This window comes from Natator depressus, chromosome 6 (genome assembly GCF_965152275.1).
Source record: "Natator depressus isolate rNatDep1 chromosome 6, rNatDep2.hap1, whole genome shotgun sequence".
Lineage (NCBI taxonomy): Eukaryota > Metazoa > Chordata > Testudines > Cheloniidae > Natator > Natator depressus.
In genome coordinates this window covers 21,230,787-21,251,794 of record NC_134239.1, presented here as the reverse complement: position 1 = coordinate 21,251,794, position 21,008 = coordinate 21,230,787, and the positions used below count along the sequence as shown (strand labels likewise).

Genomic DNA, 21,008 nt, shown 5'->3' with positions numbered 1-21,008 from the left:
TCGCTGGAGTCTAGTTTTGAAGTTTTTCTGTGGTAATATCGCAACTTTCATGTCTGTAATCGCGTGACCAGAGAGATTGAAGTGTTCTCCGACTGGTTTATGAATGTTATAATTCTTGACATCTGATTTGTGTCCATTTATTCTTTTACGTAGAGACTGTCCAGTTTGACCAATGTACATGGCAGAGGGGCATTGCTGGCACATGATGGCATATATCACATTGGTAGATGTGCAGGTGAACGAGCCTCTGATAGTGTGGCTGATGTTATTAGGCCCTGTGATGGTGTCCCCTTTTAAACTTCTTTAGAAGATTTCCATCCACATAATGACTTGGCATGACCCTGCTTACCTTGCAAGATCAGACAGATTCATTGTGCAATCACAGCTGGCTTCTACTCTGCTACTGCTGAAGGGGATACAAAACTTTTGGTACATTTTCTTTCTGCTATTTTATGGAACTTTAAGTAACTTCAGTTTATTCTGCTTGTTCAGAGGGAAGTACTGTAAAGCTATGTAGAAGGAAGAAAGCTTAACTGATGAACCATAGACTAACATTTAGAACAGCATTTTCACCTTTTAAATTACAGGCTGCAGACAGAAGACAGACTGTATAACAAGATTATGTTTGATCTAGAATCACAACAAATTACTCCCAAGAGAGTGGAGCTCAGTTCATCCAATCTCAGCTCATCCGATCTCAGCTCATTCACTGTATTTTCAAAGTTTTACAGAAGACCCATGTACAAAATAATTTGCTCTCACAGATTGAGCCTGCTAAACCAAGAATACCGCACACAGCAGCGATGTAGGACTGAATGGTAAACTAACTGCTCTGTATTGCTGTCTGCACTCTACACTTGCTAACATAGCTCAGCAATCCATAGTTCATGACCTGCAGAGTCTGCTTTGGGATTTACACTCTGAGCTTAGACAGTCAAAAGAACAACATTATTAGCTTCCATTCACTTAAGGCTCTACATCAAATAAGAATTGCTGAGAGAACAGTGTTTTTTGTTATAGTATCTCCAAGATTCATAGCAACAATTCCACACAAGTCAGCCCTTCACATTTAAGGAATTATCTCGCCTTCTGATTTGAATCCACTTATGAAGCTCATAAGGCAAGTCAAGAACCAAAGATGCAAACAGTTAAGTTTCAACTACAGTATTTCAACTATTTTCTCCAAGTAGCATTGTCATCTTCACTGTTAACAGCTTTAGCCCAATTTTAATTATGGTATAGAGAGCTTTTATCACCCAGAGGATTAAACTTGTTTTTATATCCTCTCTCATTAATCAGCCCAAAATCAAGCTTGAAAGTCCACTGGACTGGATTCCACTTATGAAAATGATGATGAGAAAGAAAAACCACTGTGTCCTTTTGGAAATAAAATTCTTCAAGAAACTGAATAACTTCTGTCATAAAACTCCTAAATATGCACAGACTAGGGCTTGTCAAGCTATTAAAAAAATTAATCGTGATTAATCATGCTGTTAACCAATAACAAAATTCAAAAATATTTAAATAAATTGTATGTTTTCTACATTTTCAAATATATTGATTTCAATTACAACAGAGAATACGAAGTCTGTAGTGTTCAGTTTATATTTATTTTTGATTACAAATATTTGCACTGTAAAAAATAATAAAGTATTTTTCAATTCACCGAATACAAGTACTGTAGTGCAATCTCTGTCATGAAAGTTGAATTTACAAGTGTGGAATTATATAAAAACACCTGCATTCAAAAATAAAACAATGTAAAACCTACAAGTCCACTCAGTCCGACTTCTTGTTCAGCCAATCACTCAGACAAACAAGTTTGTTTACATTTGCAAGGGATAATGCTGCCCACTTCTTGTTTACAATGTCACCTGAAAGCGAGAACAGGCATTCCCATGGCACTGTTGTAGCCAGCATCACAAGATATTTACATGTCAACTTCCCTAAAGATTCATATGTCCCTTCATGCTTCAACCACCATTCCAGAGGACATGCGTCCATGCTGATGATAGGTTCTGCTCGATAACGATCCAAAGCAGTGCGGACCAATGCATATTAATTTTCATCATCTGAGTCAGATGCCACCAGCAGAAGGTTGATTTTCTTTTTTGGTGGTTCAGGTTCTGTAGTTTCCGCATTGGAGTGTAGCTCTTAAGACTTCTGAAAGCATTCTCCACACCTCATCCCTCTCAGATTTTGAAAGGTAGTTCAGATTCTTAAACCTTGGGTTGAATGCCGTAGCTATCTTTAGAAATCTCACATTGGTACTTCCTTTGCGTTTTCTCAAACAATGTGTGCTGGGTCATCATCTGAGACTGCTACAACATGAAAAATATGGCAGAATGTGGGTAAAACAGAACAGGAGACATACAATTATCCCACAACGAGTTCAGCCACAAATTTAATTAACGCTTTTTTTTTTAATTTTAAATGAGCGTCATCAGCATGGAAGCATGTCCTCTGGAACGATGGCCGAAGCATGAAAGGGTATACGGATGTTTAGCGTATCTGTAATGCCAGCTATAAAAGTGCCATACAAATGCCTGTTCTCACTTTCAGGTGACATTGGAAATAAGAAGCAGGCAGCATTATGTCCCATAAATGTAAACAAACTTGTTTGTCTTCACGATTGGCTGAACAAGTAGTAGGACTGAGTGGACTTGTAGGCTCCAAAGTTTGACATTGTTTTGTTTTTGAGAGCGGTCATGTATGTGACATTGCACCTCATAATGCTTTATAGAAATATGCTTATGAGTGTAAATGACATAACTGGAATATGTTTTATGCTAGATATGCCATGTAACATATCTTTGCAAAGGTTATGTTCTTCTGCATGTATTCATCCTATTCATATCCATGTATTACTTTTATATCTGAAGTTATGAGCACTGGCTCTATGCTTGTATTTAAAGCGTTTGCTATAGAAAGCATCTAAGGCAGATGTGGTCAACATAGTGTGAAGGGGCTATTCAAGTAACTGGGAGTATTTGGTTAACAATGGACCTTGATAGACACCAATCCACATCTGAGCTTTCCTGGGAAGTCCTGCGGAAAACTGAGTCATTCATGGACATGCGACTTGCCCATGTGACTCCAAAACTCCATTTTGTAGCTGGATTCTACACAGTGGGAGAGAGGGGTTTCCACCCACAAGAAAGCCCCTGCAAAAACCCCTCCATTTTGTCTTCAGCTGGCTCAAGAGGTAGCCTCTCCACCCCCAAGGAGATGCCTGAAAGAAACTGGAACAAATGACAGTAACTACAGGGGTGGGAGTGATTGCTGACCCAGACTAGAAGGAGGCTAGTCTGCCAGAGAAGCTTACTGGAACATCTCTGAGGGTGAGATTTCCTCTGTAATCACTTTCTTACTGTATTAGGCTTAGACTTGTGTGTTTTATTTTATTTTGCTTGGTAATTCACTTTGTTCTATCTGTTATTACTTTGAACCACTTAAATCCTACTTTTTGTATTTAATAAAATCACTTTTTACTTATTAATTAACCCACACTATGTATTAATAACGGGGGGGGGGGGGAACAGCTGTGCATATCTCTCTATCAGTGTTATAGAGGGTGAACAATTTATGCATTTACCCTGTATAAGCTTTATACAGGGTAAAACAGATTTATTTGGGGTTTGGACCCCATTGGGAGTTGGGTATCTGAGTGTTGGAGACAGGAACGCTTCTTAGCTGTTTTCAGTTAAGCCTGCAGCTTCTGGGGGACGTGGTTCAGACCTGGGTCTGTGTTTGCAGCAGGCTAGTGTGTCTGGCTCAAACCAGGCAGGGCACTGAAGTCCCAAGCTGGCAGGGAAAATGCCCTCAGAGGTAGTCTCCGCATATCAGGTGGCAGTCCCAGAGGGGGTTTCTGTGATTCAACCCGTCACAATGTAACGAAATAAATAAATAAATAAATCTACATTTGTAAATTCCACTTTCATGATAAAGACATTGCACTATAGTACTTCTCTGAAGTGAATTGAAAAATACTATTTCTTTGCTAATATTTGCACTCTAAAAATGATAAATCAAAAATATAAAGTGTGCACTGTTTTCAGAGTAACAGCCGTGTTAGTCTGTATTCGTGTGCACTATACACTTTGTAGTCTGTGTTGCAATTGAAATCAATATATTTGAAAATGTAGAAAAATATCCAAAAATACACCGGACCCTAACTAGAATGCACGTCTATATAACGCGAATTCGGCTATAACATGGTCGTGGCCATGGATCCCAAATTTAAGTACAGTACAATTTTTCTGAGCATAGACGTGATAAATTGACTGCTGAGTGCTCTCCTGTTGACTCTAGTATGCCACGAGAACAAGGAGCGCAAGCGCAGTCGACGGGAGAGCATCGGCTAGTCACGTAGCTGAAGATGCATATCTTAGATCAACCCCGCGCAGTAGTGTAGACAAGCCCTAAGACAATTGCTGTAGGCCTAGAATGCCATACAAATGTAATGTAATAAAAATTTACAGGTACGGTACTGTATTTATCTTTAGAAAGATGTCAAAAATGTCGGGCAAAAGGAAGGCTTACTCGGTGCAGGAGAAATTGGACGCTATCCAATTGTGCATTGGAAAGTCTCGCATGCCTCGGTGCTTTCATCATGTAAATGTGAATTGCCTGCCGTTTTCGTACAAGAACTCCAAAAATTCCTGGAGGACAAGAGAGATTTTTGAACAATGGTTCTTCACCGAATTTGTCCCTTCTGTGCGAAAGCATCTGCGGGCAAATCACTTAGAAGAAAAGGCCATTCTTTTGCTAGACAACTGTCCAGCGCATCCTCCGGCCGAAAGACTCAGAACCCCTGACGGTAAAATATGGATTGAATACTTACCTAAAAACACAACTTCCAAAATTCAGCCGCTTGATCAAGGTGTTATCGCCATTTTTAAGCGGCACTATCAACGGAACTTGGTATAACAAATGATAGAAAGCGAGTTGTCTGTCACCGATTTTCTGAAGAAGTTGACTATAAAAGACTGCTTTTACATTGGTGGCGATTCCTGGAATGTGTTACGTGCTGAAACTATAAACTGCTGTTGGATGGTGGGACTGAGACAGTAGTTTGGCCACCCACTCCTGGAAGAAAATGAAGAAAGCAGATGACAGTCTGAGGAAGAATTCGACTTCAAGGGATTTACAGAGGAGGAAGTTGGAAGAACAGACATGGAGTGGATGCAGGAGCTGTGCCAGCAACTGTCCGGGCTCAGGGTAACTGTTCTGCCACAAAATATCGAGTCCTGGATAAGAGGCGACAATGAAGCAGAAGAATTTTGTCCCGTTGCTGAAAGTCTAACGGATGACCAAATTCTTCAGGCAGTACGACCAAACAACATTCCAGAAGCTGAAGAATTGGCCTTCGCCGTGGAAGAAGAAGAGGAAGATGAAGTGGACGTCGTTCCAACATCAACTGCGACCGTAGCCGGCTCAGAGACTGCTTTGAGACGCAAGACGTTGAGCCTATAAAAATTATGCAGCTCCGTAGTCTTTTGCAGTTTGCTAAGCGGAAACAGCACAGCAGCAAGAAGCAAAAGCAACTCACCAACTTTAAGAAAAACTAGACTAGTTTATTGTAATGTCTACTTTCTTTCTCATTTATTGTTCCCTTCAAGTAGGAGTTTATTTTCTAAGGTTTTCTATACTTTATGGATGTGACATTTACTGTATACAGTAATTTCATTTTAACGCGGTCCCCGCTATAACGCGGTACTTGGCATGGATCCCAAATCCCACATTCTAGTGAGGGTCCGGTGTATTTAAATAAGTTTTCCTGGTAGTCTATTGCTTAACAATGCGATTAAAACTGTGATTAATCACTATTAGTTTTTTTGAGTTAATCACGTGAGTTCACTGCAATTAATTGACTGCCCTAGCACAGACCATTTCACTACTTCCCCTACCTCTCCCCTCTGTAGTAAACCCCTGGAGAAAACCAGAAGTGCAATACACAAATAACTAGCACTAACTTTGTTCCACAAATGAGCCTATAGTAGACATTAACTAGTAAGATCACTATTGATCAGAGGGAAAAGGTTGCAGTTGGATATTCTTTGAAAATATATAGTGCAAACCTAAGGCTGATTAGTTAAATGTCATTTCGCCTGCTTACAATGAATGGGAACCATGATCCCACTAAGCAACACTTCCTAGCTAGAAGACTAGCAAACTACCATGCAGTGGAAAGAGAAAGGAGAATCCCCCTTTTCAGGGCTCAGAGTGGAATGAGAAGATCAGCATTGGCAGGAAGCTTGCAGGGCAGAGACTGCCATTTGGCCCCAAAGAGGAATTAAACATGCCAGCTGGGAATGGGAATGTAAAAGAACAATGCAAGCCTGCTGGCCAGTCCCAAACAAAAGCTATTAAGAGATGAGCCAGCTGGGTGAGAAAAGAAGCCAGCAGGAAAGGGGCTGGAACGCTGAGGGAGCTTTGATGGTCATTTCAGCTATTACAAGCTCACTGGTTAACGCAAACACTCCACATTACTGACCAAATGAATCCCATCCCCATCTCTCAGAGTGGAAGAGGGTCAACTAACTGTTGAAGGTGTTAATAAATGAGTGTTTTTATGCATGCTGCCATTAGTTCTTCTGTCAGAAAGCCAGCAGGGCCTAAAGCAGTGAAGAGTGTGTTTGTACTAACAGATTTCAGAGTAGCCGCCATGTTAGTCTGTATTCACAAAAAGAAAAAGGAGGACTTGTGGCACCTTAGAGACTAACAAATTTATTTGAGCATAAGCTTTCGTGAGCTACAGCTCACTCATGATGAAGTGAGCTGTAGCTCAACAAAGCTTATGCCCAAATAAATTTGTTAGTCTCTAAGGTGCCACAAGTCCTCCTTTTCTTTGTACTAAGAGACTCACTCTTAGGCAAAGTGGCATGAACCAGGCAGAGATGAGCTACGCATGCCTAAGAACACTGTCAAAAATACATCCAGAGTGTGTTTCTGTTCCATTTGATTGTACAGAAGAGGAACCTTAATTTAGAGACTGGGATTTACATATTCTCAAGAGTTCTTAGTACGGCTATATTTGAGGTCATTTTCCCTGGCTTGGAGCCAAGTAGCTTACAGAAAACTATACTGAACTAAAAGAGGCTGGGGCAAGTGCTTCATTTGTTTAAGTTTGCAGGGTCTTGGTGCATACACTGAATCCTTATCTAGCCTGAAGTCCTCACTCCTGACAATCCATGGCTACAGCCTCAAGGGCTAGAGCAGAGATTCTCAAACTGTGGTCCACGCACAGGTGGCTAGTTACCTAGTGCTGGCTTCTGTACCCTATTTCCAGTTGCTAAACTGCATGAGGAAACAGCTAAAAATGTAGTAAGAACTATTAATATTTCCTCTTCTGCTTAAGCATTTGCTGATGTTAACACAGGGATATTATGCAATGGCAAATTGGAGGGGATGGTCTTCATGATTTGGAACAGGAGGGGAGTTGGCCCACCAGATAGCATCTCTGTATTTAGGCGTGGTCCATGCTATGAAAGAGTTCACGAACCCCTGTACTAGAGGCAGCTAGAGTTCTGGAGGTGAGATTTGTTATGTGTTTCTGAATATCAGCTCCAGTTTGTTAATGCTGTGTTTGCGCTGCTTGTTTAGCATTGATCCTATTTTGGGAGTTTGTTATAGACACCATAGTTTGAGCTAAAATCTGCTTCATTAGCTGGATACTTAGTTCTGTGTTCTTTGGAACAGTATGGAAAAAACAGAAATTTTAATCTGTATTGCTAAAAAGTGTTACAGAATGACTGGTAAATTCTGAACTGGGTACTGCCCTCCTAATAAGGATGTATTTACATGTGGGTTTAGCAGCAGACTTTTCTTGTGTCTAACTTTGATGTGGATATCTATATTTTTTAAAAATCAATTGTAGCCAATGGAAAACTCCATTACGCACCACAGCACCAGACTGAGACCAGGCAAATCCTCCAAGTATGATTCTACTGAGTGTTAACTTTATCTTGGAATTATTTTTACATTGCTTGAACTAGGCTCCCATTAATAGAGCTACCGGGTACGGTGCTTCACATGTAGCACTTCATGCAATGTTTCTGGAACAGCATCAGTCCAGCCACAGCACACAGGTTCTCAATATCTCTGGTCTTCTAGAAAGCCTTTACCCAATGCGCCTGGCTGTATGACAAGGGCAGAAAAAACAGGAAAAAGAAAACAGGGACTGTCCAAGACATCAGTGTCTTTCTAGGAATACCCAAGACTTCTTGCCAATTATCTTCCAATCCATTTAGCAGATAAATGAATGTGTTCAACCTTCTGACTGAGAACTGCAAAGCTGTGGTACATTAACAGCAGGCACTTAGTCTGACACATATACTAGCCTTATCTAAATAATAATGTTTGTGAACATTTATTTTTACTTTTTAAAATATAAACAATAGGAGTTGTCCTTTCCAATATTGAACTAAAGGGAACCACTGAAATCCACTGACACCATTAGAAACACCAGTTGTCTTACTTTATGAATGTAGATCTATTTGCTGAGATTGTTCTCCGATGTTCAGCTGCCATGTTTACTAGTTCCAAACCCATGAGAAACACTCACACAGTGAACACAGAGCTGTGAGAGCTGAACCACTATAGCACATGTAATTAACTGCAGAAAAAGAAAGCACAGCAGCTATAGAAGTATAAAGTTCAAATGCAACCACAGATAAACCAGTGGGCTTTCAGTTTCAATTTTTAACCTTCCTAGCATCCCTTTTTCATGATTACTTGACCTTATATATGGTTATACACTCTAGTATAGTCTCTTTCTGGAGAAAAAGGAAGCAGGATTTTGGGTGCAAGGAGAGTTCCCCCAAAGCAACCAGCCATCAGACATTATTAAAATACATAATCAGTGTATGAGAGAAACAGTTGCTTGTGCTGATAAGAACAAGCTAATCCCTTTAAAGCCCCCGACCACTTTTACATTTCATCTGCTGAAGTCACCGATGCAACCAATTTTGGCAGTCAGGACTCAGTCACAGGAAACACAAACAACACAGCAACTAGCCTGCGGCACCTAATCTAGTAGCGTCTAAGAAAAATGCTGCATACGTGCTTGTGACTGCTTTAAGTAACTCTTTCACCGATTTAGCTATAAGACTAATTTCCAAAAACTTCAGTCAGTGACCACCACCACTCATGTGGAAGGCATGTGTGGTAAACTAGTAAGGGGGTACATACAAACTCTGTGATGCTTCAGAATATTGAAAGAAAGAACGAAGGAAAGAAAGAAAGCTGCAGGCAAATCCCTGGGATCTTCTAAACCAGCAGGGTGTAAAAAAGACAAAGAGGATAAGAAGACTGTGGAGAAGCTAAAGAGTGTGCATGCACATCATTTCTCACAGGTAACTAGGGCTGAACACCTCAGCTAAGGTAACGCTTTATGAGTGATGCAGGTGAAACACTAGCAGAGATAGAAGTGATGGAGCAAGATGACAAATTAATTGCTCAAGGCCCAACATGTCTCTTGAAAATATTAATGGTGGTCTTGGGACTGTTTATACATCAGCTTTTCCTTCACTACTGAGAAAAATAACAATAGTACTAAAGAATGTAATACCTCACAAAGATGGAGATACTGTAATTATGATAAGAATAAGCCAGCACAGCTTCTGTGGAGTTAAAGTCATGCCTTCTCACGTACCAGAATTCTCTCAGATGTGACAACAGTGGATAAAGGGAGAAAAAAAAAAAGGGGGAGATAAGTTCTTGAAAGATTAAATTTTGATAAAGGTCCTTCAAACAGCTATTAAAAAAAACTGTTAAGCAGAAGGAAAAGGCAGAATCCTTTTATGGATTGGAAACTGTTTGAGAAAGGAAAGAGAACAAGAACATACAATTCTCAATTGAGAAAGATGTTAATATAGCAGGCTGCCTCAGATATCAGTACTGTAGTAGGTTTCAGAGTAGCAGCCGTGTTAGTCTGTATCTGCAAAAAGAAAAGGAGGACTTGTGGCACCTTAGAGACTAACCAATTTATTTCAGCATAAGCTTTTGTGAGCTACAGCTCACTTCATCGGATGCATTCAGTTAATCTGGACAAGGGGTGAAAAGTGAGGAGGCAAAATATAGTGAGCACAAAGTCATTCAAACTTTTAAAACTAGGGAGAATTAAAATTGGGTAAAGGGACAAAGTAACAGATTAAATTTAATCCAGATAAATGCAAAATACTACACAATGGAAGGACCAACATAAACCACTCACATATACGGATGAGTTTGATGGACTGGATAATCTGCCAGATCTTTTCCATGTTATACTTCTGTGATTCAGAATTAGTTGTGATTGCTCAGATAAATGACCTAGACAACATCACGTTCAGTTCAATAAAGACATCTCAGCATGCAGCCATGGTCCACAAAGCATCTAAAATGTTAGGCAGCTATCAAGGGTGGTTAGAAAGTATTATGGAAAAACCTTTATTCAGATATTTAATCATATGTATTTGCCTTGAAGACTGTGCTCAGTTTTGGTTATCTAGTACCAAACATTATAGAAACAAGAATACAGAAGCAGAAAAAAGTTTCACACTACAAGGAGAAAAAAAAAAAAAAAGAGAGAGAAATTAAATGGGAGCAAAATAAAATCTAAAAGGGAAGCATTTTAAATATAACTATACATCATATATGGAACTTGAGGTTGCTGGATATTATTTAGACAGATTTTTAAAATTCTAAACACACCAGATACATGCATTTGTAATTGCAGTTGTAGTTACACTAAACTAAGATAAAAATTACAAAAGCTCTCGGTCATTTTCTTCAGGACATATACTGATCATCAGCTGGGGTCAGGAAGAAATTCTTAACTCAGACAGCATTCCCTCAATTGCTCAGATGCATTATACTTTTTTGTTGCTTTTTTATTTTTGTTTTGGATTTATTGTGATTGACTCAAAAGTAATTTGTATAAGCCCTCTAGCAGAAAAGATACTGGATGGATCACTGTTCTTGTCTAACAAGACAGTTTCTGTATTTGTATGAATAACTTCATACAAAAAGACTGTCTCATATCTCTGCCTTAAGAAAGCTTTACTAACCTGTTTTATTAAATATCATTATTTTAATATTAGCATAACTGATGCAACAGTTTCTTAAGCAAGATTACCTCATTACTAACAAAGCATAGGTGCCAGAATTCAGGTTATATTTTCTGTACAGTTATTTCAAGCATGGGGGAAATATAACAATAAGAGAGGTAATACAAGTTCAGGTACTCTACCTCTGAATATTGGTACACCAACCTGATGTCAACAAAAGTCAAGATGTATAAGTCAGAGAAAGAAATGACACTGAGCAGGGACTGTGAATAGACTGTGAACACTTTAGCGATCCCTCTGTGTGAATGCATTCATTCATTCATTCCAGTGCAGACTTTTCTGGCATTGAGTTGAACACCCACACCAAATCTTTTTGTATACCAGGAAGGTTATGCTACCCAGTTACCAATGCTATTTTGTAAAATCCTTAAGCATGCAGACTGTTCAGATTAGCTGTGAGAAGATCATTTTCCAGTGGGGAAAATGAAAACCCCACACCAATACCACTTCTACCCCTCCCTTCCAATATTTGAAGAGAATCTGTTTCTACATTTTTAAAGTTTACAGGACTAGATGAATGAATTCTATTCATAAAAATTCCAAATCCTCCCCTAACAAAAAAAGCAAAGACATAAAAGAATTATTTTTTCTTTCAGTTTTTAGGTTGAATATAGGAACTTTTTCATCTTAGTCCTGTCGCCGTTCTCGATACGTACTTCACGCCTGCCTATCCGCAACTGCGCGTAAAAGCCACAACATGTCCTGAACTACAGTGGTTTCTACCAGACTCGTGCGCTGTAATATACATACACCCTCTACAACTCCCTATATATACACGCACCATATAGACAGAGTACAGAAAATACACTACACTCAAACCCCCCAGAGCTACACACCCAGAGCCTCCCCATAGATACAAAAAAGAAAAGGAGTACCTGTGGCACCTTAGAGACTAACCAATTTATTTGAGCATAAGCTTAGTCTCTAAGGTGCCACAAGTACTCCTTTTCTTTTTGCAAATACAGACTTACACGGCTGCTACTCTGAAACCCATAGATACAGACACCTTGTAGCCCCACTCAACAGACAAGCCTTTCACATAGATTATCTATGCCTAGACGTCCCTCACATCCCATGTCCCCAGGCAGACCTCCCTGCCATATTACCCTGCTATACAAATGCTCCCATGTTCCCATACAGACCATATGGACACTCCCCAAACACCTCGTGCCCTGCATACAGCGCACCCCCCATATACCGCACCCCCCCATATACCATCCCCATTGCATATACCACCGTGCAGACCCCTGCACATCAGCCCCACATACCCAACCCCTTGCATGCCACCCCCATGCAGACCCCTGCACATCAGCCCCAGGCACCCCGCCCCCACACGCCCTGCCCAGCCCACTCCCCCCACATACCACCTCCTGCCCACACACCCCCGGTCTCTTTACACGCCCCCCCCCCGCGGACACCCAGCAGCAGATCCGGGCGGCGGGGGGGTGGGGGGGTGGCATCTTCCCCCCAGTCCTTGGGGAAGCCGAGCCCCGACACACTCATCACACCCCCAGCCCTGCCCGTGAGGGGGGTCCTGCGGCCGCTGCCCCGCGGGGAGCCGGCTCCTTACCGCTGGGCAGGGGGCGGCGTCCGCGCGCGCGGTCCCGGCGGGAGCCCCAGTCCCGGGTGCGCATCCTCCCGAGGGCGCGAGCAGCCGCCGGCTCCAGCCCCGCCAGCGGCACCTCTCACAATGAGACTCTGCGAGCGAGCGGGCAGCCGCTCCACCTCCCCCTCCCATCCCGGGGGCTGTTGTAGCGCGCAGGCGCACGATCCGCCCGATGCATCTCGGGAAATGTAGTCCTTCCTCCGCCTGCGCTCTCCGGCCGGCGCTGTCCCCCACCACAGCCCCGGCACCTGAGGCCGGTGGGTTATTCCCGTAGGACAGTCAGTGACTGTGCGGCGGCACCCCTCCCCTACTCGGGGACGTTGAAGGTTCGCGGGCTAGGAGGAAGACTATAAAGGACTGTGGAGTCACATACTAACGAATGCGGGGAATTAGCTCAAATGGTAGAGCGCTCGCTTAGCATGCGAGAGGTAGCGGGATCGATGCCCGCATTCTCCAGGCGGGTGTTTTTTGTGTTTTCTTAACTTCATTAAATGAGAGCAAGTCCCACAGAAAAAAAAAAAAAAGCTGGGGCTCAATACAGCTAAATAATTTAAACCAAGCGAGTCACCAATCATTTCAGTTGTAAACATACAAACAAACAAATAAAAAAGGGGGGGAGGCGGGGCTACAGCTGGCACTTTATTATTGCATTTAGTTATAATTATCTATGTCATTTATTATTTATACAAGTGGGGGGGGATGACTCTTCCTTTGCCACAAACAAATAAAACGAGATCTCTGCTCTCTGAACTCCCCTTTATACAAATCCGTCCCAGGTTGTCTGCACTGTAGCTCTGTCTGACTACTTGGTTTGCAGTGTTACAAAGTCTGCAATGCACTAAAAATGATCATTAAGTGCGTGATTTGGGGAATTCAGACAATAGCTGGATGCCAGGCACTCCCTGCCTCCTGTCCTGGGTGTTTTCTTTCAATCCAGTAACATCCCTTCTTATCTTTGGCACTGTTTGCCGAAAGTGAGGAGTTATTAAAAGAGCCCGAAGCGATCATTAACAAATGCAAATGCCATTTAGTGTTGAAATTTGTAAGATTAAAAATATCTGCTTCACCCAGAAGGTCCAGCCCAGAAATAATGAAAAATAAAGACAAGATATTCATAGGGGGAAATTGGGAGACTAGTTTTATTAGAATGGGCATACCAAAAATACTCATGTATTACAACGAAGAAGAAATAGGGCTCTGAAAATCATTACCCACATTTAACAAGTATAATTATTTAAAAGAAAGAAATTAAGTTTTTTTTTAATCCAAGTAATAACTAGAATCTGAAATTAAGGTAAAAAATCAAATAAAGAGTTCACATGTCCGAAAGGAGACATTATTGAATAATTACCCTTCCAGTATCCTTCAACTCCTAATAGTCTCTAGGAGTTTAACTTTCAACCATTCAAAAATCCAGAATTAACAAATTATAAGGATTTGTTCAAGGACTCAATTAACAGTTTTCAGATTAATTTTAGATGGTGATCTATGAAGGATGGTTTTGAGAGGAAATCTGAGCTCTAATATTTGACTGTGTTAGAAATTTTACTGTTTAACTTTTAGTCAAATCATTTCATCACTCTGTCCTTGCCCTGTAAAATGGGGGTACTACTACTTCCTTTGTTTGTATTGGTTATTTAGACTGTAAGTGCTTTGGGGCAGGGACTGTCTCTTACTATGTGTATGTACAGTGCCTAGCACAATAGGTATAACACAAACAACAGTAATAAATAAATGGCATCACTTAATTGTTTTAACACTTTGGGGTGGGTTGTTCCAAGGTGTCTTTATGTTCCCCCTCCTTATACCTCTTCTACCATCAAAGGCTTCATACCTCCATGACCCTCCTCGTAGTAAGGGGAGCCGGATGTGGCACCCTGTGAAACTCATCACTGCCACTCTGTGCATTGAGGGGAAAGTACTTTGAAGGTGACAAAAGCCTGGCTTCCTCGCCAGAGCTAAAAGAGGTGCCTGTGAGATAGCCCCACGGCTGGTGAATGAGGGCCCTAGTTTGGGACATACACTCTGACAGGACCACATTACACTTTCACGAGATTGCCAAACTGCTCCCTAGAGTTACAAAAATCAACAGTGGACTGTGAATTATTGCACTACATTTTTTAATCTCTTTCATCAAAGAGAGCGATATAGCCACAACTCACTTTTAAAAAGAGTAGGCACTGGCATCTATCTTCTGTTTGTTTGCATCAGTGCCATGTGTAGATATTTTGTATACACCATATGAAGTATGAGTTGTGCCTTCCTGCAGGATCTTGCTAGCTGCTGCTTCACTTTTGCACTTCTCTACGTTGAAAATGTATTGTTTGCAAGCTACAATCTGGAGAAGGGCTACAAACACCTACACATGTATAACAATGCAAAACACTCAGCTTCTTTCATAACATTTAATTTACAACATGACAACTGGAGGTCTCCACAGAAATCTTTGAAAGTACTAGTACAGTATCTTTGCCACTCAGGACAGTGACATTAATGGGAAGTGTCCTATGAAACTGAGGAAGGAAGAGTTCAAAGGGGAGAGCATTACTAGAAATTCTACTTGAAAGGGGACTCTTGGCCATTGCAAAGTGATTAAGTGGTGCTTTTTATAGTAACACCCACATAATCTTAGGTAGCCATGGATTTGCTACAATACTTTTAATGTACAGAGAATATTGACTAACACTTTTGCAAAGCAGAGCTCAAAAAGTATACGAAGTGTGTGATTTTTATCTAGCCTGGGATTTTGCAGTGGTCTTATAAAATCTTCAGGTTTTCTGATTCCATAAACATATGAATTAACCAGATGTCAGCAAAACTGTCTTGTAAAGATATATAAATTTACACTGGTATTTGCATGCAGCAGGCATTTAATGGGAAAGTAAAATCCATTTCATTCCCCTCTTTCATCAGCAGCTATGCAAACCACATGCAGAACATTTCTTCAGTAAACTTGTTCTTAGGGGCCAGCTGCTCTCACTCTCCACGATAGATTTTCATGATGCAGTTTCAGTGAGTAAAACACGTTAACCCCAAAATCCTAGCAAAACTTGGATGATATTGAAACACGTAAACCACACGGAAAATAAAAGCATAATGCAGAGTTCAGTCACAGGACAAAAGCAAACTGAGCCTGCAATGCCCTCTGCAGGCTGCCAGAGAACTGTTCTAGAAGCTCCTACAAAGTTTCATGCCATTTGAAACATCAAGTGGAAAAAAAAAAAGTCCTAGAAACATCATTGATGGATTAGATGACCCAGTAGAGAAGACCTTTCTAAGACACATAAACTAGCTATTTAATCTATTTCCCAGCCCTGTGACAAGATTGGTTTCTTTATCTCGGACACATCCCTGATAAAATTTCCAGTAACTTTAATCAGCTCCAATGTCAGCAATTCCACAGCCTCCCTTGGCAACTTGTTCCATAGCTGAAATGGAAAATTCTTCTGAATATTAACCTACATTCTTAAACCCATTGCAAGTGGTTTTGTTTGTATTGACTAACACAGCTACAGTAGCCATTATAGTCTTTGACCAAATTACATCATCAATGCTCTTCAGGGTGTACTGCACACACATCTTCTAACTAAAGCATAAACATTCCAATGATGTAGTTATTTAATTCTATGCTTATTACCCAAAGCACACTCTTTTCTATTTAATACTAATCTGAAACTAAGACACATCTTCCGAAATTATCTTTTCTGCTATGGAACAACATGAGATTTGAATTATTAATAGTTATTCTCTCACTTATTTCTCATACTATATACCACTGTGAGCTAGCATATTGTTAAGCAACTGTATTGCATAATAGCAGGGAAAAGGGTCAGAGTGGAAAGTGTTATTTGAGTGTCTAAAGTTAATTTTTGCATGTAGTTTTTGGTAGGGAATGTATGAACTGTTAATACTATTCAAATATTTGGGCTAGATTTTCTGGGGCAGCACTGATGAATGGGCCTAAAGGAACTACTTATAACTCCTTGATTTGCTACCCTGCCATAGGTTAGAGCAGCCTCCCAGTGCTCTACTCTATACCAGCTGGCAGTGGTCCCCAAGCCACACCTCTTCTTCCCCACTCTCAACATGCCCCTACACAGGGGCTGCAGGAGATTTAGTTTAGATGGTCGGTATATTATTATTATTATTATTATTTGTATAACGGTAGCACCCGGGAGTCATGGATCAGGACCCCATTATACTATCAGGGTTCCCATGCCCCAGGGGACTCCACAGCTGAGGACGTGCAGTTGGCTTCTGTTTCCTTTGGGCTGAGGCAGGGTGGACCAGCGATCCTGGCAGGTTCCATACATGTCCTCATTACCATTTCCAGACATGGACCAGGTTTTCTTTTTTAACTGTAATAGTCTTGGTATTATTTTTGTTACCTTTGGTAGCAACCTTTAATGTCAAGTTAACCAGTTTTCTACCTGGAAATGTTGGAGTAGCTCCCCTGCACTATCAATCATTACATTATGTGGGGCAGCACTGGGAACTGGAGTGGGCTTGCGGTGGGCATGCATTTCGCCACCCCCTATTTTCAATAGCCACAGTCTGGTAGTGTACGCTTGTCGCCTTCCCCTTCGCTACTTTGTTGTCTTCATAACCTCCAGTTCCCTGTTCCAGGAACACTCCTCCCTCCACTCTCCAGGGGTCAAGTAGTTACAGCAGCAGTGTTTCCAATGTAGTCGTTTTCCAACTCCCCCTCTCACGTCAATTCCTGGGGAAAACGCTGCCCGTTCCTCTTCTCTTCTCTTCTCTGCTCCCGCAGGGCAGAGACGGTCAGACTTCCCCGCCGCAGGGCGCTTTTCCCAGTCTGACACCGACTGGCGGGAGACAGAAGCTTTTAGATTTTCCCCCACGCACGAGCCCCGTTGCGATAGCCACGTGCCTTCGAGCAGCAAGTAGATTTGGAGCAGGAAAAGGCTAATGCACACCCCGGAGGAAGTGATCAGGCGGCTGATTGTCAACATACGCTGCATCGAGTTCCAGTACAGCCGGTGCCTTCGTACCGCCGCAAGCACTGTATGGGAGCCAGACTTTTACTTTCCTTTGGCCTTCGGAGATTACCGTGTTTCTGGATCAGAGGAAGAGGTAAAACCGAATTCTAATGGCAAAAAGTGGATGTAGGCACATTATTAACTCTAATGCAAGCCCACCCACCCCGCTGAATCCAAGATCCCGTGGCTAGCCTGAGACTCTGCCAGTGCCACGGGGTTCACACACAGCTATATCTGGTGTGCTAGTGTAAGCCCTGCTTGCACGACGCTGTCTACCCAGGCTGGGAGGCTCCCTCTTAGCTGCAGTGTCGATGTACCCTGGATCTCCACCCCCACAGGCTGGGTGTTCCTCACCCATTCCTACCAGGCAGGATATTGCTGTACCCGGAGTCCCTCCCTGCCAATCTTTACCAGTTATTTCCTCTGAGCAGGGGGAATCCCTGCTCTCTGTGGGTAGGTTTTCCCAGACCCTTCTTAATAAAGAGCGAGCTGAAGTCCACCCATCCACCTCACTTTATCAGTGGAGCCATGGCCCCTCTTGGCTGGGGGACAGGGCAGTGTGTTGTGCCCTGAAGAGGCTCCCTTTGGTGGTCCCCCTGCTGAATTAAAATGGAAGCCAGCCAGCTCCAGCAGATAAAGGGAAGAGGAGGTAGTAAAAGGCTGACAGTCCTGTGGCCACCAAAGACTCTCAAAGGTAATGGAGGAGATGGAACCAGGAGGATTGGGGTGCAGCCAGGGGCTGGGGGAAGGGGGGAAATGGTGCCTCAGTTGTTGGACAGCACCCTGTATAATGTGGGTATATTGGTGAGCAGTGGCGCTGCCAGGGAAGCTGAGATGGGGCGGGGGGGGGGAAGGGTGTCAGAGGAGCCACAAATGAGGACAGCCGCCTTTTTGGGTGGTATGGGGTTTGGATGGCTGGAGAAACTAAGGAAGATAGCACTACAGAGAGGTTGGGGTAGGTAAGAGGGGGTAGGGGCCCAGTTGGAGAAACTGGGGGAAAGGAAAGTTGGGGAACTGGGAGGTAGGGGTCTGATGGCAGAAGGAGGTTGGCCTAAAAAGGTTGTTTTGGCAGTGGGAGTTAGTCCTGACATAACACTGCCATAGACTTGCCATTTGTTCTAGTCCCTGGAGTCACACTGAATCAGAGTCTGAGCAATAAGCAATTCGGCTTGCTCTATGTTTATCATTTGTCATCAGCCCTGGCCATGCTTTGTAGGGGGGTAGATCACAGCCATTCAACTTTAATTTCCTTGACGGAATTTATTTTAGTGTGGGTGGGAAGGGGTTTCGCTTCAGCAGGCCTTTCATTAACCCTTGGCCAGATCTCCACATCCAGCTGTCTCCCTTGGGTTAGTGAGCACTTGTGTGTAATAGAAATGAATATCTTGGAAGTAGGGCTGTCAATTAATCGCAGTTAACTCACAAAATTAACTACAAAAAATTAATCGCGATTAATCGCATTGTTAAACAATAGAATACCAATTGAAATTTATTACATGTTTTTGGATGTTTTTCTACATTTTCAAGTATATTGATTTCTATTACAACACAGAACACAAAGTATACACTGCTCACATATTATTTTTATTACAAATATTTGCACTGTAAAAATGAGAAACAAAAGAAATTATATTTTTCAAGAAATGTCATACAAGTACTGTAGTGCAGTAGTTTTCAAACTTTTTTTCTAGCAACCCAGTTGAAGAAAATTGTTGATGCCTGCGACCCAATGGAGCTGGGGATGAGGGTTTGAGGTGCAGGAGGCGGCTCCAGGTTTTTGGGGGGCTCAGGGCTGGGGCGGGGGATTGAAATGTGGGGTTGGGGCATAGGCTTACCTCCGGTGACTCTCGGTCCACAGCACAGCTGGGGTGCAGAGGCAGGCTTCCTGCCTGCCCTCCCACTGTGGACTGCACTGCAACCCGGAAGCAGCCAGAAGCAGGTCCGGCTCCTAGGCAGAGGCGCGCAAGCAGCTCCGCGCAGCTCTCACCTGCAAGCACCGCACCCCCTCCCCCAGCTCCCATTGGCTGGCCAATGGGAGTGAGGAGCTAGTGCTCGGGATGTGGGCAGCATGCAGAGCCCCATGGCCCCCCTTGCCTAGGAGACGGACCGATGCTGGCCACTTCTGGGGTGCAGCATGGTGTCAGAACAGGTAGGGACTACTAGTTTTACTGGCCGGCTGCCAGGGTCCCTGGGTACTGAGCAAGTTGACCCAGTGCCTTGCATTCTGCGACCTAGACTGGGTCGTGACCCAAAGTTTGAAAACCACTATAGTGCAATCTCTTCATCTTGAAAGTGTAACTTACAAATGTAGACTTTTTTTGTAATATAACTGCACTCAAAAACAAAACAACATAAAACTTTAGAGCCTACAAGTCCAGTCAGTCCCGCTTCTTGTTCAGCCAATCACAAAGACAAAAAAGTTTGTTTACATTTATGGGAGATACTGCTGCCTGCTTCTTATTTCCAATGTCACCTGAAAGTGAGAAAAGGCATTCTCATGGCACTTTTGTAGCTGGCTTTACAAGGTATTTACATGCCAGATATGCTAAACATTCATATGCTCCTTCATGCTTCAGTCATCATTCCAGAGGGCACGCTTCTATGCTCATGACGCTCATTAAAAAATGTGTTAATTAAATTTGTGACTAAACTCCTTGGAGGAGTCTCCTGTTCTGTTTTACCCGCATTCTGCCATATCTTTCATGTCCTAGCAGTCTCGGATGATGACCCAGCACATGTTCGTTTTAAGAACACCTTCACAGCAGATTGGACAAAATGCAAAGAAGGTACTAACATGAGATTTCTGAAAATAGCTACTGCACTCAACCCAAGGTTTAAGAATCTGCAGTGCTGTCCAAAATCTGAGAAGGACAAGGTGTGGAGCATGCTTTCAGAAGTCTTAAAAGAGCAACACTCCGATGCAGAAACTACAGAACCCAAACCACCTAAAAAGAAAATCAACCTTCTGCTGGAGGCATCTGACTCAGATGATGAAAATGAACATGCATCAGTCCACACGGCTTTGGATCGTTATCGAGCAGAACCTGTCATCAGCATGGAAGCATGTCCTCTGAAATGATGGTTGAAGCATGAAGGGACATATGAATCTTCAGCGCACTTGGCATGTAAATATCATGACACTAGCTACAACAGTGCCGTGCAAATGTCTGTACTTTCAGGTGACATTGTAAACAAGAAGCGGGCAGCATTATCTGCTGCAAATTGTAACCAAACTTGTTAGTCCTACTTCAGACAATTGCTCAGACAGAGTGGACCTAAATTCCCTGTAAG

General features: G+C 42.4%; 2 protein-coding genes and 1 non-coding gene across 3 annotated transcripts in view; 2 read left to right on the top strand and 1 right to left on the bottom strand.

Annotated features, from left to right (window-relative positions):
* The window catches only part of LOC141988780 (uncharacterized), a 174,177-nt gene extending 161,366 nt beyond the window's left edge, over positions 1–12,811 (bottom strand). Inside the window, exon 1 of the mRNA XM_074954731.1 lies at positions 12,682–12,811. The gene's annotated coding sequence lies outside the window, so the exon portion shown is untranslated. The remainder of the gene's footprint in view (positions 1–12,681) is intronic.
* Positions 12,812–13,100: 289 nt separating this feature from the next.
* TRNAA-AGC (transfer RNA alanine (anticodon AGC)) lies at positions 13,101–13,173 on the top strand. Its single transcript has one exon. It is a non-coding gene; the product is annotated as a tRNA-Ala (tRNA).
* Positions 13,174–17,490: 4,317 nt separating this feature from the next.
* RNH1 (ribonuclease/angiogenin inhibitor 1) overlaps positions 17,491–21,008 on the top strand; it is a 36,742-nt gene continuing 33,224 nt past the window's right edge. Inside the window, exon 1 of the mRNA XM_074956899.1 lies at positions 17,491–17,811. Within this exon, the coding sequence (XP_074813000.1) occupies positions 17,745–17,811 (67 nt within the window). The 5' untranslated portion in view covers positions 17,491–17,744. The remainder of the gene's footprint in view (positions 17,812–21,008) is intronic.